General features: G+C 42.1%; 1 protein-coding gene across 1 annotated transcript in view; it reads right to left on the reverse strand.

Annotated features, from left to right (window-relative positions):
* LOC134394557 (E3 ubiquitin-protein ligase RNF213-like) overlaps nucleotides 1-14,172 on the reverse strand; it is a 121,750-nt gene that overhangs the window by 35,518 nt on the left and 72,060 nt on the right. Inside the window, exons 33-40 of the mRNA XM_063120119.1 lie at nucleotides 12,082-12,217; nucleotides 11,153-11,344; nucleotides 10,632-10,771; nucleotides 7,934-8,088; nucleotides 5,399-5,617; nucleotides 4,307-4,488; nucleotides 2,790-2,910; nucleotides 464-564 (exon numbers count right to left, since the gene is read on the reverse strand). Of these exons, the coding sequence (XP_062976189.1) occupies nucleotides 464-564; nucleotides 2,790-2,910; nucleotides 4,307-4,488; nucleotides 5,399-5,617; nucleotides 7,934-8,088; nucleotides 10,632-10,771; nucleotides 11,153-11,344; nucleotides 12,082-12,217 (1,246 nt within the window). The remainder of the gene's footprint in view (nucleotides 1-463; nucleotides 565-2,789; nucleotides 2,911-4,306; nucleotides 4,489-5,398; nucleotides 5,618-7,933; nucleotides 8,089-10,631; nucleotides 10,772-11,152; nucleotides 11,345-12,081; nucleotides 12,218-14,172) is intronic.

Below are 14,172 nucleotides of genomic sequence, written 5' to 3' on the forward strand. Positions count from 1 at the left end.
ATTGGAGTATAGGATCACTCACCTCACCACCAGATCCAAGTTCTAAGAATAATGACAAATTGAAAACAATCTCACACAGTGCAACAAGCCCTTTTCAGGTGTGCACCTACTTGTGTGTAGAGCTAAACTGGGTATGGGGACTTGGGCATGCACTTGGGCATCCCCAAAGTTCCTGCACGGCTGGCATTGAGGGAGGAGATCTGAAGAGTCCTCTGTAAGCAATTTCAGCTGATAAGGCAGAGCTCACAATCACAGGAACTCTGTAAACACGTTCAGCTGAATGTGCTTACAAAGTCCTGTTTGGACCTTCACATTAGACGCATGAAGGTCTAACTGGAAACTGGGCATGGGAAGACACTGGAGGCAGGGCTTATGGGAACGTCCACATCCCCATAGCCAGTTTAGCCCTACACGCAAGCAGTTGCACAACTGAATAGGGTTCCACTCATGTCAAAGGCAGTACCTGCTAATTCTTGAACCAACATCCTCCTTGTATTGGCACAGCATTTTCATCACTGCAGTGAATGTGTTATAAGTTTTGATGTCAGAATCACACTGAAGACACTGGTGGGAAAATAAATAAGCAATGTAATCACATTCCAAACTTGAAGTAAAATTACCAAGTTTTGTAGTTACCATATTTATTAACCCAATAATGTAAAGTACATTTAGCTGTACTGGTTTTTGTGTTGACTATTTTTAATACTGGTTTGGGTAAAGTGTTTTTCAGGTTTTACTTTAATAGTTTTCTTGGATTTTTGTTGTAATCCACATTGAAGATGGGTGCTTGAACAAAGGAAGCCACCTCCTGGGTCACTAAGCCCAAAGCCTGTGCCATTCTAAGGACATGGCTGGAGAATTGGCTTATATTCTGCAATGGGGACACGGTCTTATTGAAACTGACAAGCGCATCAGGTGATGAAATCGAAAAGACGATTGAGATGTATTGTCCAACTAGTAACCTTCGGCGTCAGACAATGGAGTCACCAGGAAGGGCATGACAGGGTTGGTACTTCTCCCTTTGTTCTCTAGGTTGTGCTGGCACCAGTACTTATTTGCGACATCAACTGTAGCTTGGCTGTTGGTGGAAAGGAAGTCAGTGCAGCCTGTAACTGTGTAGTTTGTGGCTGCAGTAAAGATGGCTGAACACTGAGTCACTCAGCTGTTTGCAGCTGCTGAGCAGGTGGCACGACTGGCTGGACAGTTAGCAGCCTTTGGAAAGGTGGCATGAAAAGAGCCCAATTCAGAGCAAGGATTTTGTGGTCCAGAGGTTTCAACACTGTAGTCGAGAGCTGTCATTGGTGCTGGCTCTCTGTCCAATAGGGAGGCCCAGGATGACAATCACAATGAAGGGGGTGATATGGCTCATTACAGAAAACAACCCATTCACAGGGTCTCCTGTATGGCATCTCCCAGTTGTAACATCTGAACCATTCTGAGAATAGGGATCAAGACCATTGTTGGTACTGGCTTTGCTTGTCAAACCTAGGGACATGATCCTTTGTAGAGAAAGTGAATGACCACACAGAGCTCGGTGATCGGTGACGATCGCGATCCATGCCATGTCACTCCTGATCGTAATGACGAGGTTGTCGAGGGACAGGTCCTGTGAGAGACAGGTCTTGGAGATTGCCCTCCAATGTAAACATTATTGGAATGCCCCCCTTCAGTGGGGACATCGCCAGGGCAGAGGTAACTGCATTTGATCTGCAGGCGTTGGTGGAGCAGTGGTAGATGTGGCCGGCATCAAGGGTTTCTATCAAGTCTGAACAGTGTAAACTGCATCAATCAGAGAGGTCAGTATCAAGGAAGGTGCTTCATCCCGAGATGAAGTACTGGGATACGCAGCCTATACAGAGTGCTCTCATTCTCAAGATGCTTTGCCAATAATTTTAATGCTAAATGTTCTGTTGAAATGTCTTTTCACATTTTACTTCTAAATATTGCACAAAATTGTCACGACAAATGGTCTAAAAGAGAGCTGCATAATCTTTTTGTCCCCAAAGGTGCCAAGAGGCACACATTCATGCAAATGCACACATACACACACTCATGCATTTGCTCATGCAGACACACAAACACACACTTCAGAGTTAACTTGCTATCTCTAGTAAGCAAAGGAGAAATTGAAAATAAAGAACGGGGTCAGCACTGATTGGAGATAAGGGATCGCTTTCTCTTGCTAGCACTAGCAAGGAAACCCCAACCAGTGCAATTTATTTTCATGGTGGTGGCCAATGCAAGGGATCTGCCAGAAATGCATTGGCAGGCGGCATGCAGTCCAGGTAGCCATACTTTTTGAGCCCCTGGTCTAATCAAAGAAACATGAACGTCTTGGGGATTTGAAATCAGTTCCCTTCCCTGGTGGCCAATTTAAACTGTGGCATGTGAAGAACTTGCCCTGTGCTCCTGTCAAGGAAGGACTCTGTTGCTGCCATCAGTACTCACCACACATTAGCAACTGCATCCAAACTGATTAGGCTAATATTACCTCACTGCACCAAGATGTTCATCGATAACTGCTCCCCACTGATCAAACAAATCAAAGAATTTGCCTACTTCCAACTATTCAGGGAACAGCAGCTGTTGGATGACTACATATGCCTCAAATCTGAATTTGAAATCCAAATAATCTTTGTTTTTTTAAAATAAAATGTTGGTTTTTTTATATTACGTTTTTAGCTCTGAAATAAGGTCTATAAATAAGTAGCCAGTAGAAAAAGATGTTGCGTAGTGTCTCTTAGAACTATTAAGTTATCTTTTCCACCAAATGAAAATAAAGTTCTTACCTTTCCAAGCTGCCGGGTATATGTCTTTACAAGATCCTTCAGCTCTGGAATCAATGTGTTTACCCCAAGCAGTACGTTTTCTACAAAGAGAGACATCACGAGCACCCGATTCCATCGTTTTCTGTTTCAAAGAGAAAACTCAGAGTTATGGAGTAGAATATTTGCTGAGCCCAATTCTTTGCATAAACTTCTGCACAGAGCCAGCTTGAGGCAACTTTTGAAGATTTTCAAGGAAGATTAAGCCTTAATAAAAAGTACATATTCTAAGAAAGGAGGGAAACATCTTCATAATTTAAATAGGAAGTTCACAGGAAATCAAAAACATAAACTTGACTAGAACACACTGTAACAGGCAATCTATCCAAGACCCAAGATGGTGTATCAAGGATTTGGGAATGAATGAAATAGAGAGCTTTGGCCAAACAGCTTTCCAGTTTTTGTTCAATCATGCACTACTTAATTTTATTTGAATTTAATTTGTGGGGGTAATGGTGATTGGAGTAATTAACTGAAGGCGAATTTATTAAGTTATGGAGCAGGATCTGGGTGGGACTTAGAAAATTAATTGCAACTGATCTTTGGCGTGCTTTTGAATTGATGCTCTGTCAAATTGTTGAAACTCCTATTAGGTGCAAAAGGTGCCATTTTTAGGAGGTGAAAAGGCTCATGGAAAACTTTGCTTATGTGGAATGTAAATAAATCCTACTATGTATTTATAAATGTGCATATATAAATTAGGGGAGTGTCTGTGAGGGAAAAAATGCATCAAATAGCATGGGCGCAAAAGAGACAAGCTCTGGTGCTTAGAGAATTCGTATACAGGGTTTTTTTTATTTCTCTCCAAAGCTGCTCAACATTTTGGACTGGGAGTCCTTCATCAGGAGCTGGAAAAAGATAATGAGCTGTCAAGGAGCTACTGTAGTGCAAAGTTTTTCAGATTGCAGTCTGCAGTTTATAATACTGTAATTTTCAGCATTCTGTGCTGGAGCTGCATTTGTAAATTTTAAAGAGCCGTGTTGGCAAGTCAACATGGCACTTTAAAATTTACAAACGCAGCTCCAGCACAGAACGCTGAAAACTACAGTATTATACGAATTCTCTAAGCACCAGAGCTTGTCTCTTTTGCGCCCACATATATAAATTAGCACATACACATTCTATGTAGATTAATGTTCTATGAGCCAAAGCTGTGGATCTTTTAAGTGCCTAGCACCATCACTGGCAGGCAGGCAGGCAAGCTCTGTCACCCAGCCCTCTCTTACACACATGAAACACACCAAGCCAACTGCCAAATGCTGGGCTCACAGAAAAAGCGGGGAGGTTTGTTGAGCCAGCCAATCTGCCTATTCCATTCTCACTGTGCAGATGGCCACAAGGCTTCTGGTATACCACCCAGTGTGAAAAAAGGGGGGCTCTGGCAGGGCATTAAAAAATGCACCTGCAGCCTGCCTAAAGAACACTGCCATACATCATCCACCTCAATTGAAATAAAGTGCAGATAGCATTTCTACACTTACTGGATATCTTGGAGCCATTGGCCACATTGGCTCCGCTTGTTTTGTATGTAGTTTGGGGTACACACAAGTTCAATTGGCATCTGGAGGTTCTTCACCTGCTGGAGCCAGGTCTGAGGTCTGCATTTCAACGTATTTTCTTCAAGCATTTCAACACAGGCCAGTGCAGCAAGCACATCAAGTACCTAGGGCAATCAGGAATGAACAGTAAAGATAAAATATATTCACTTCCTACAATAATTAGGATTGAAAATGTTGTTAAGATAGTATGCCCCCTTTGCTCAAGCAGAACAATGACTGTAGAGACCAACAATGTCCTGGACCCTGAAGCCGAATTGAATATACTGGAATTTCAATGCATTTGTTTATTGATAGCATTTCTATACCGCCTAATAGCCAAAGCTATTAGGGCGGTTCGCAAAAATAAAAACCAAGCAGCATTCAAACCATCTCCTTTCCTAGTTCCAGTAAGTATAGATATGAGTATGGATGTAAAGGTTTTATAGGATTTATAATGCTTAAATTTATGAACAGGACTTGTTGCAAATTACCTTAATTCTTTTTATTATATATATATTGCATTTATGTGTTGTCCTAGCTCATGTTGTTGTTGTTGTTACAGCCCCTTGAAGAAGGCCTTACAACAAAAAAGGGGCTGAAACACGTTGGACTTTTTACAAATAAAACCCTATCCAGCATACTGAGATGATTCAGCATACTGAGATGACGCTCACCTGCTTTTGCACTCTTTTGGATAAACAGGATACATTCATTTAGCTTCCCTTTAAAATCTGCTTTGTCTTCCTGTGTATTAACTTTACAGTTCACTTCACTGAATTCCACTGTATTGTTTTCAGCACAATGTATTCATTTAGCAAGGGCTCCTCATTGTAGTCTATACCTTGAAATATTTGCAGTTTCTCTCATTTATGTGTCATTTTAAGTTCAGTTTCCTCACATCTCAGGAGAGTTGTGGCATATGTGCACACCAACACTTTAAAAGAAGCCCTGTGTAACTTCTAGCACTTCCCTGTAAAAAGATTAGCATTTCCCCTAATATTTAAAAGTAAAACAGGGAACCAATATCAGTCCTACCATTTGGTGTTGTGAAATATTGCTTCCTTTCTGTGCATGTTCATTGAGAGGATTGAACACATCAGGATACACAACAAGAATCCGTGAAAAGTTCTGCAGCCGACTCCTAAACTGATGGTAACCAAGGTGGATCCAAGGGAGGGGAAGCACCCAGTCTTTTGCACTGGAAGAGGCTGACTTCATTTCCTCTATGCATGATAAGAGGGCCATTTGCAGCAACTGGAAATGTAAAACAAGGTTTCAAATTGTCTGTAATTCATCTAAATCACATGCACAATTGTAGGGATGTACTTTAAAAAAAAAGATTTGTTTTTTTCAGTGACCAAAATTTTCATTAGATGAATGATACCTGGGGCCCTTCCACACGTCGTCCCCAGAGCGCATCTATTTGACCCCAGTGCACTTTGAGGACGATCGTGAAACTTGCCTATAAAAGAAACGACGAAAAGACGTCCAGCTTCCTGCCCGGGACGGATAGCTCGGCAGAAGAAGGCGGAGGAGAGAGCGGAAGCAGCTCTCTCTCCCAGCTTCTTCAAAAAAAGCTCTCCGAGCCGGCCGGGGAGCAGGAAGCTGGCAAAGACGTCCTCGGCGCCGGCACTACCCAGCTTCCTGCTCCCCGGCCGGCTCGGAGAGCTTTTTTTGAAGAAGGTGGGAGAGAGAGCTGCTTCCGCTCTCTCCTCCGCCTTCTTCTGCCGAGCTATCCGTCCTGGGCGGGAAGCAGGAAGCTGGGTAGCGCCGGCGCGGAGAACGTCTTTTCGTCGTTTCTTTTATAGGCAAGTTTCACGATCGTCCTCAGAGTGCACTGGGGTCGAATAGATGCGCTCTGGGGACGACGTGTGGAAATGCCCCTGGTAAAATCAACAAAGAGCCTTGCGGAACCTTAAAGACTAACCAGGAGCCACAAGACTCTTTTCTTTATTCTTTCTTTCCCCCCTTTTCCTTGGGGGGGTGGGGGAAATAGTGTAACATGAATACCCTTCTGGAAACTGTAGTAACCCTCAATTTGTAACTCTCTCAGATCTTCCCGACAGAAAAAAAATCTGTTGAGATGGAAAAGATGGAATAGATGCACAATGCCTTTTGATTGAAGCACCTTTAGTTTCATGGCTTTAGATTAAAGGGAAATCGTGCTTGCTATCTGACGCTTTGCTTCCTCCTTCTCTCCTGCAATTGTAGTGAGCTGAATTACATGGAAGGAGAGGGGTGACCACATGGTCTGTAACAGAAAACTCCAGTGCTCATAGTATTGAATGGGACAGCGCCTTCTAGTGGGTATTTTGCAGCGCAACTTCCCCTGCACACAGTAGGAAATTCCAAGACATTTCAGAAGAATCAGGATATCCAAGGTATTTTTTTAAACAGAATAACTGGGGAAAGCAGCAGGAGATGTGCAGGAGGTTTATGTTGTCATCAAAACCACCAGCAAACTTCCTTGAGTGTCCAGTCAAAAGTGTGCCTTATTTTGCTCTTGTGAAGGAAGCCCTCAGTGATCTCATCTGAACATAGAGAATAGACATGAAACCTCTTCAGATGCAAATAAATGCCTTGGCCATTGTCATTCCAAGAGCTACCTCTGGGAATGGATGTGTACAACCTTCCATTCCATGTCCTGGGAATATTAATCTGCTTTAGTAATAATAATCAGCCAGACATACTCTGTTGAAGTATGTCCCTCAGTCAGATACTGTGGCGTTACACCCCACAAGTCAGTTCCCAAATATATGTCTTGAGTTTGTAAGTCTGTGGTTTTTAAAATGTTGGCCTGAGTGGGTGGAGTTAGAATGTCTGTGGAGCGGGGAGGAGTGATACATAAGAGAATGACTGAGGGGATTGTGAGAGACTTTTTAGGTACTCTTAGAGTCGTTAGGGCTCTCTGTGCGTTAGCTCTTGGTGCTTAGAGTACTTGGGTCTGGAGAATTTGAGGTCCAGTGTAGAGAGTGGTGTCTTTGGAGTGTGGTGTGCACATAGCTGATGTATATTAAACCATACTGATAATAAAGAAAGCTCAAGAGTGATTGTGTGAGAGAAAGGAAAGCGCGTATGTGAATGACTGAAAGGATTGGATGAACAGTTTCAAAAAGGTTTTAAAATGTTTTAATTTGAAACAAAGCTTGTGAACTTTTAAAAATGAATATTAATTATTTTGTTTTTAACTACCACAAAAATCCCACATGTCTGTTTGGCATTTATCATCTGAAGCTTACACATTTAGCACCCACACTGACAATAATTCACCTCAGCATATATAACTCGCAGTGCATTATTTTATATATTGAAATCCTTCTCCATTTAAACCCCTTTCTCCACATAGTTTGGGGGAAGGTGGTTTCTATCCCTTGCCTCAGGCGTATCAAGCGGTGGTGCTTGGCTTGAGCAGGGAGTAGCCGCGGCCGGGTCGGTTGTTCAGAGCCTGTGTCATGGCAGATACTACAGCTCACAATTCCTGGGCATCATAATTGGCATATGCTTTGTTCAAACACCTAGACTGGTGATGGGGAACCTCCTGCCCCAGACATCTGTTCACATAATACTGACCTTTAGCTCCTTATCCAAAGATATTCCCATTGCCAGAAGGATGAAGTCTCTGAGGTAACAGTGGAAAAGTTTCTCCCTCTCTTCCTCAGAGAGATTGGTGATATACTGCCCCAGTGGATTCGTCTGAAAGATGGCTACAAACTTCTCTGCGTGGCCTACAGAAAAAGAGCACATTGGGATTTTTTTTTAACTTAGATATTAATTTATATTGCTACAGCATATCCCATATAAGTGCCAGTTAATCAGTGCCATGGTACTACTTCAATAGGTAAGAATATTGATACATCACTTTTATTTAACTCTGGTGATATACCATTGTTCCCAGGGGCATTTTCAGGGGGGAAAGAGGCAACATAATTACATATTGTCATTCCCAGGGGCATTCTAGCCCCATTTTTAACGTTGACAACCATTAGGAGTGGAACCTTACCTTTAAAAACATTTTTTAAAGGGAAATGTAAAATCAACCGTCCAACCTTATGGTAGCCCCCACTTGAATGTTCATTCCCTACCCTGATCTTCAAGCAAGGTTTTCACCCCTACCCCCAAATACTGCAAAAGAAGAAAGCTGAGCTAAAAACTATGGCCAATCCCCCTAATTTATAAATATATAGAGCAGCCTATGCCAGAGTCTCAGAGTCATTGTCAAAAAGAGGAAGAGGTTGTTCCAAATTTAGTGCTTTGATTTCTGATGTGGGGTAGGTGGATGTTTGGGGTGGGGGGAGACAGCAGGTATTTCTCTTAGATTGACACATACTGGGCAGAGCCAGATACAAAATGGCAGTGCAGGGGGTTATGAGCCCTGATTTCTGTGTACTTCAGAATGCCTTTCATTCCCCCTGGAAGTAAAAATAAATAAATGCAATGATAAATTGAATAGGCAATAATTTCCTGCTCTTTCATGCCATCCAAAAACAAAAGCCTGAGACAGCTGCCTCACTCTAGTGGCATCCCCTACCCCCCCCCCAGGTTTTAAAGTTTTATTTTTGTTTGTAAATACAATGTTGGGGATATACATTTTCCCACATCAAATATGGTTTACTTATTACATTGGATTCAGATATTTGTAAAAGCCCACCCCTTTTTAGAAATGTGTCTGAACAAAGAAAATGCCCAGGCATTTTTAAGTACTCAAACTGCATTACTACACATCTGAGACTTAACACACCCTTCCCATCTCTTTCCAAGGTACCTACAGGAATTGCCCAGTGGATGCATGATCAAATCCTCCCAAGCTTTTAATTGGTCAGTTTGAATTTCCAGTCCCTCTTTTGGAGTTCCTGTCCTTCATAGAACTACCTTTGTTTGAGAAATCTTCCTTTGTCTTTGAGTGGCTGGCAAAGAGTCAAGATTAAACTCTTCCAAGCTGTGGAGTCCCAGGTTGGTTTCATCCCTCCCCCACCTGCAAGCTGCTGTGGTGAGTTAAGTAAACTTTAATTAATTCCATTTGGTGGAGGTTAAGGAACTCACCATTTCTGAACTTTTTGAACTTTTTGCTACTTGGTTCTTTTAATAAACATATTCAACTGGAAACTAGTTGATTTAGTTCTTTGTGTAGCTTGAAGGTGGCCTTACGCAGCAGACCTAGCCAGTTGGCAAACACACTAATTTGGATTTTAAGGAGTTTAAAGGAAGCTCTAGAAAAGGGACTTATACTTCTCCATAAGTATAAAAACCTCAGTTCTCAAGTTTCTGTGATGAGAGTTACCAATCATGTGGGTGGTGGCAGTCTACATCTGAAGTAGACAAAAGGTGTCTTGCAGCCTTGCCCTACCCTCTCAGGTTTGGATGTATAGACTCCTATTTGCCACATCTGGTTGGTAGTTGTCATTGCAGAGGCCACCAGTGAGGGAGGAAGCAGCAGCCAGGCACCTCTCCATCGTGCCTGGGTCCAGCTCCAGCTGAGAGCCCCCTCCCTCCTGCTACCAACTGTCACTGCTGAACTTTGCAACTAAGAATCTAGTGCCTGAATTTCCTTTCCTTTCCCCCCTCCTCCTCCCTCCCAATCCCCTTTCCTTTTGTGTCATGTCTTTTAGATTGTAAGCCTGTGGGCAGGGACTGTCAAGAAATACTTTTGTAAGCCGCCGTGAGAGCCTTTTTTGGCTGAATGGCGACATAAAAAATGCTTAAATAAATAAATTTAATTTCAAGCTTAGTCCCAGTGATAGCGCAAAAAATCAACTCCTCTAAAATACTTAAGGTAACAGAAGAGTGTGAAATCAAGTTGCTATTGATTTCTTTACTTCGGATGGCAACGGAGTCCTTTTTTTGCTAGTTAGGATTAGGCAAGCCTGTGCCAATGATGCTAACAGAAAGAAAGAAATATCTTATGAGGAGGCAGAAAAGCAAAGAAGGTAGAAGAGAGAAGCAATATACTTGGAAGATGAGATAGATGGAAGTTCAAGAAAAAGAGAAGTTGCTTAGAATTCTTATATTTTTATCTTTTATCAGTCACTTTGGACTCTTGAAAAGTATACAGTATTAATTAAATAATACGTACATACATACATAACATATGTACATACATACGTAACACCAGATTGAGCACCAGAGAGGAAGGCAACTGAAAGCCAGATACACAGAACATGCACCAAAAAGGGATGGTGCTTCAATACTGCCCACAGATCAATTCAAGGTGTACTTTATGTACACTTTCTAACAAAGGGTACCAGATGCAAGGTTCCCCCTGCATTCTCACCTTCACTGCCAGTGGTGTATTGAGCTTGAACCCAAAGATCTTCCAAATAATCCTTTATTCTCCAGCTGAAGGGCATTATATTGCCAGCATGTTTAGATACCTCCAAGTAATTCTGTACCAGAATTGTCTCAGTGTAGGAGCTGGGCAAGACACAGGCAAATTAAAAGTTAGAAAGCTAGTGGCATGCTGACACCAAACAGGAAGCTAATGTTTGACATCGGAACTTAAAAAGACAAACAGAGAGACTGAGTGTTTAACAGCAACTCATGATTTTCAATCTTTCTCGAAAAAGAATACCATAGCAACAGCATGGAGCTTTTGAAGAGAAGGTAATAGCTATTGCATCTGTTTCATAAGCCATGCCCACTGAGAAATAAACAGCCAAACCATAATGGCATGAAACCAGCATATATCTCCCAAATGTACAAGATGTTTCTTTATGTGGAATCAAAATTCACATTCACCGTTCATATTCAACAGATAAATTTGTTAACAATCATTCCAGTCTTTATGCAGCTTACCTGTTCTGATTCATGACATAAGGGATGTTCAGAAGCTTCTGATCACTGAAGATGAACATCCACAGATCTTTCACACAATTTTCTGTTGTTGGGTTGACCAGTAGGTCTAGGTTACAGTCTCTGTCTAAGACAGACACTATATAGGCCAGAAATGGGGTCACCACGCTCTGGACCCGTTTCCACAGGGTATGTCTGCAAGTGTCAAGACAGTCAAAGCAAACAAAAGGACACACCCAAATGAGAGGGGGGAAACATACACACAAGGCCCTTTCATTCTGATAGATTAAACTTCTCAGGAGAGAATGATAACGTGTGCTATGAAGTAAAAAAAAAAACCCTCTTCATGCACTGTACTTCAATTTAACTCACCTCAAACTTGTGCATTTGCATCTTTTATCTCTTAATAAGATTTGTTAAATTGCACAACATGCCTTTGAAGCAAGGTAAACATACACCCCTTCCAGAATTAATGCTCTCAATTGAAGCAGACATAGATCCTTTGAAAAACAGCCAACTATTATTGGCCCAAGCGATATTAACACAGCTATTAAATGCTTTGATTCCAATATTACACCTAATTATGCATACATAAATGCATTAAAACAATGGGCTTGTTAAGCACATTTAAACTGGTTGCATAATTGCAACTGAGGGTCAAGCTCTAAAGGCTATATGCAGAACTTGAAACTTTTAAGATACTCTTTCACCTCAGCTCCCTATGCCCACCACTACCCAAACAACACTCATGAGGGTCTAGGAAACCTTCCAAAGCAGCATTTGATACATTATATGGTGCAGCAAATGGGGGGAAAGTCAGCAACCCCTTCACATTTGCATAAAAACACCTTAAATACATACAAAGAGATCTCTGAATATTTTCCTGTATTTTTAAATCTGTCAGAGTGAAGTGATTTAAACCACTGTCATACCTGAAAGTTCCTGCTTCCTGGAGGGCATTGAGGTTTGATGCCACCCGGAGCACCCACTCTTTCACATTGTAAGAATACTCTTCTTGCTTCCTCAAAAGGTCTAAAAGGCGATTCTTTGTTATCTTCAGGAAAGAGCCTGAAGGAAAGGAAAGGAAGGGAAAGGAAAGGAAAGGGGGGGGGAAGAAAAGACAGCAGTAAATTTGCTAATCTTTAAGTGTTTAAGCAAGGCATCTTTGCACAGGAATGACAATTAATTGAGCTAGGTAGTATTGATATCACATTTCCACCTCTTCTGTAGTATTTGACTTTTGCCTATGAAATTACAATTTACAGAGTTGCAGGGGTAGCTATATTAGTTAGACAGCTAGCTTTTAAAATATTCTATCATTCTAAAGCATGAAAATTATTTTTAGAGTTAAAAAAATATTAATAGAGAAATCCTACTGTCCTGGGTGCAGGGAAGGGAAAACACTGCATCATATGTCTATGTGGCAGATTGAAACTCCCAGGGTAGAACCTGATTGCAAAAAAGAAAAATGGTTGCTGACTTCTAACAGCCTGGGGAAGTAATGTTATATGTGAAACATAGTGAATGTTGTGAATGAATGTGTATGATAAGTACTGTTGCATGAATGTGCAAAAGCTGCTGCTGTATGTGTATGTATATGTGTGACAGTCTAGCAATGATAGATACAGCAGAGTGGTTAAAAAATATATTCAGTGCCAAACATTTCAGCTTCCATCTTCATCAGTAGCTGTGATGTTAAGTGGATACCCGTAGTAGCAGTTTGGAATGCTGGGAGTTGAAAATTCCTAAGAGGTGTGAGTGGTGTAAAGTTTATGAACTGTCCTCCAGGTTAAGGCCAAACTGACCAAGAGTCCTGAGTCTGTATATCCAGAGGTTTTCCTTTCTATCAGGCATATCAGTGTCTTTTGTTTGCTCAATTGGAAGCCAGAGAGACTATGTGCAGGTGAGTTACAATGTCTTGCAACAGGCTGTGCTGGATTTTTAATAGATACAGCGGATTTATAATTACAGAATTTGCTCTTAGGTCCGTTTACATTTTTCCTTCATACTGCATATGGCTGCTTTTTTTTTACATACAATTAAATCACATTAGTGGAAATGCATGTTACTGATTGGCTAATACATTTGGGGGGGGGTAACTGTGCTCTTAAAAGAAGTAGTTTCTTGAAGATAATTGCATATAAGTGCAACAAGCTGAATTACAACAGTGTGATTCTGGGTTGTAAATATCTTGTTTTAGTGTTGGGTTAACTAGTAATTCGTATAAATTGGGTGGTCTTCTGAAAGTTGCATAGTGGAGAATTAATGGCTCAGTTAAACGAGCACAATATAATATAATATAATATAATATAATATAATATAATATAATATAATATAATAGGGTAACTATCTTTCACAATCTGGTGGAAGGTGAAGGCAGCAGAATGGTAGGCCACAACAAACAGAATATGATTTTCTTTCAAAGGGGGGATCTGCACGTCGTACCCAGAGCGCTTCTATGCGACCCCAGTGCACCCCGAAAACGATCGTCTAACTTGCCTGTAAAAGAAACGAGAAAGAGGCGTCCTTGCCGGCGAGGAGAGCTCGGCGAAAGAAGGCGGGGTGGAGAGGAAAGGAAAGAAAAAGGAAAGCGCGCGATGGCGAGAGAGCGAAGAGGGCACAGAAGAGCGGCTGATTTCCCGCTTGTTTCCCTTCCTCAAAGGACCAAAAGCTGCCAGTTCTCTTCCCCACCCCACCCCCACTGCCGCCGCCCCCACCAAAGGCTGAGGGGGAAGGGATGACGGCAGCCGCTCGGGTTAGAAAAGAGACGTGTCTCTCAAGGTGGAGACCCACACACCAACACACCGCTCGCCTCTCCCTTTCCTATTCCTTCTTCCTGTCTCCCGGAGCCGGCACCTTCCCCTCCGAAAGGGGCGCCGGAGCCGGCAGCGGAGTCGTGCTCCCTCCGTCGAGCTCTCCTCGCCGGCTGGCGAGGAGGGAGGTGGGTGGCGCCAGCGGCGCGGACGCGTCTTCCTCGTTTCTTTTACAGGCAAGTTCGACGATCGTTTTCGGGGTGCACTGGG

The sequence above is a fragment of the Elgaria multicarinata genome, chromosome 3 (genome assembly GCF_023053635.1).
Source record: "Elgaria multicarinata webbii isolate HBS135686 ecotype San Diego chromosome 3, rElgMul1.1.pri, whole genome shotgun sequence".
Classification (NCBI taxonomy): domain Eukaryota; kingdom Metazoa; phylum Chordata; class Lepidosauria; order Squamata; family Anguidae; genus Elgaria; species Elgaria multicarinata.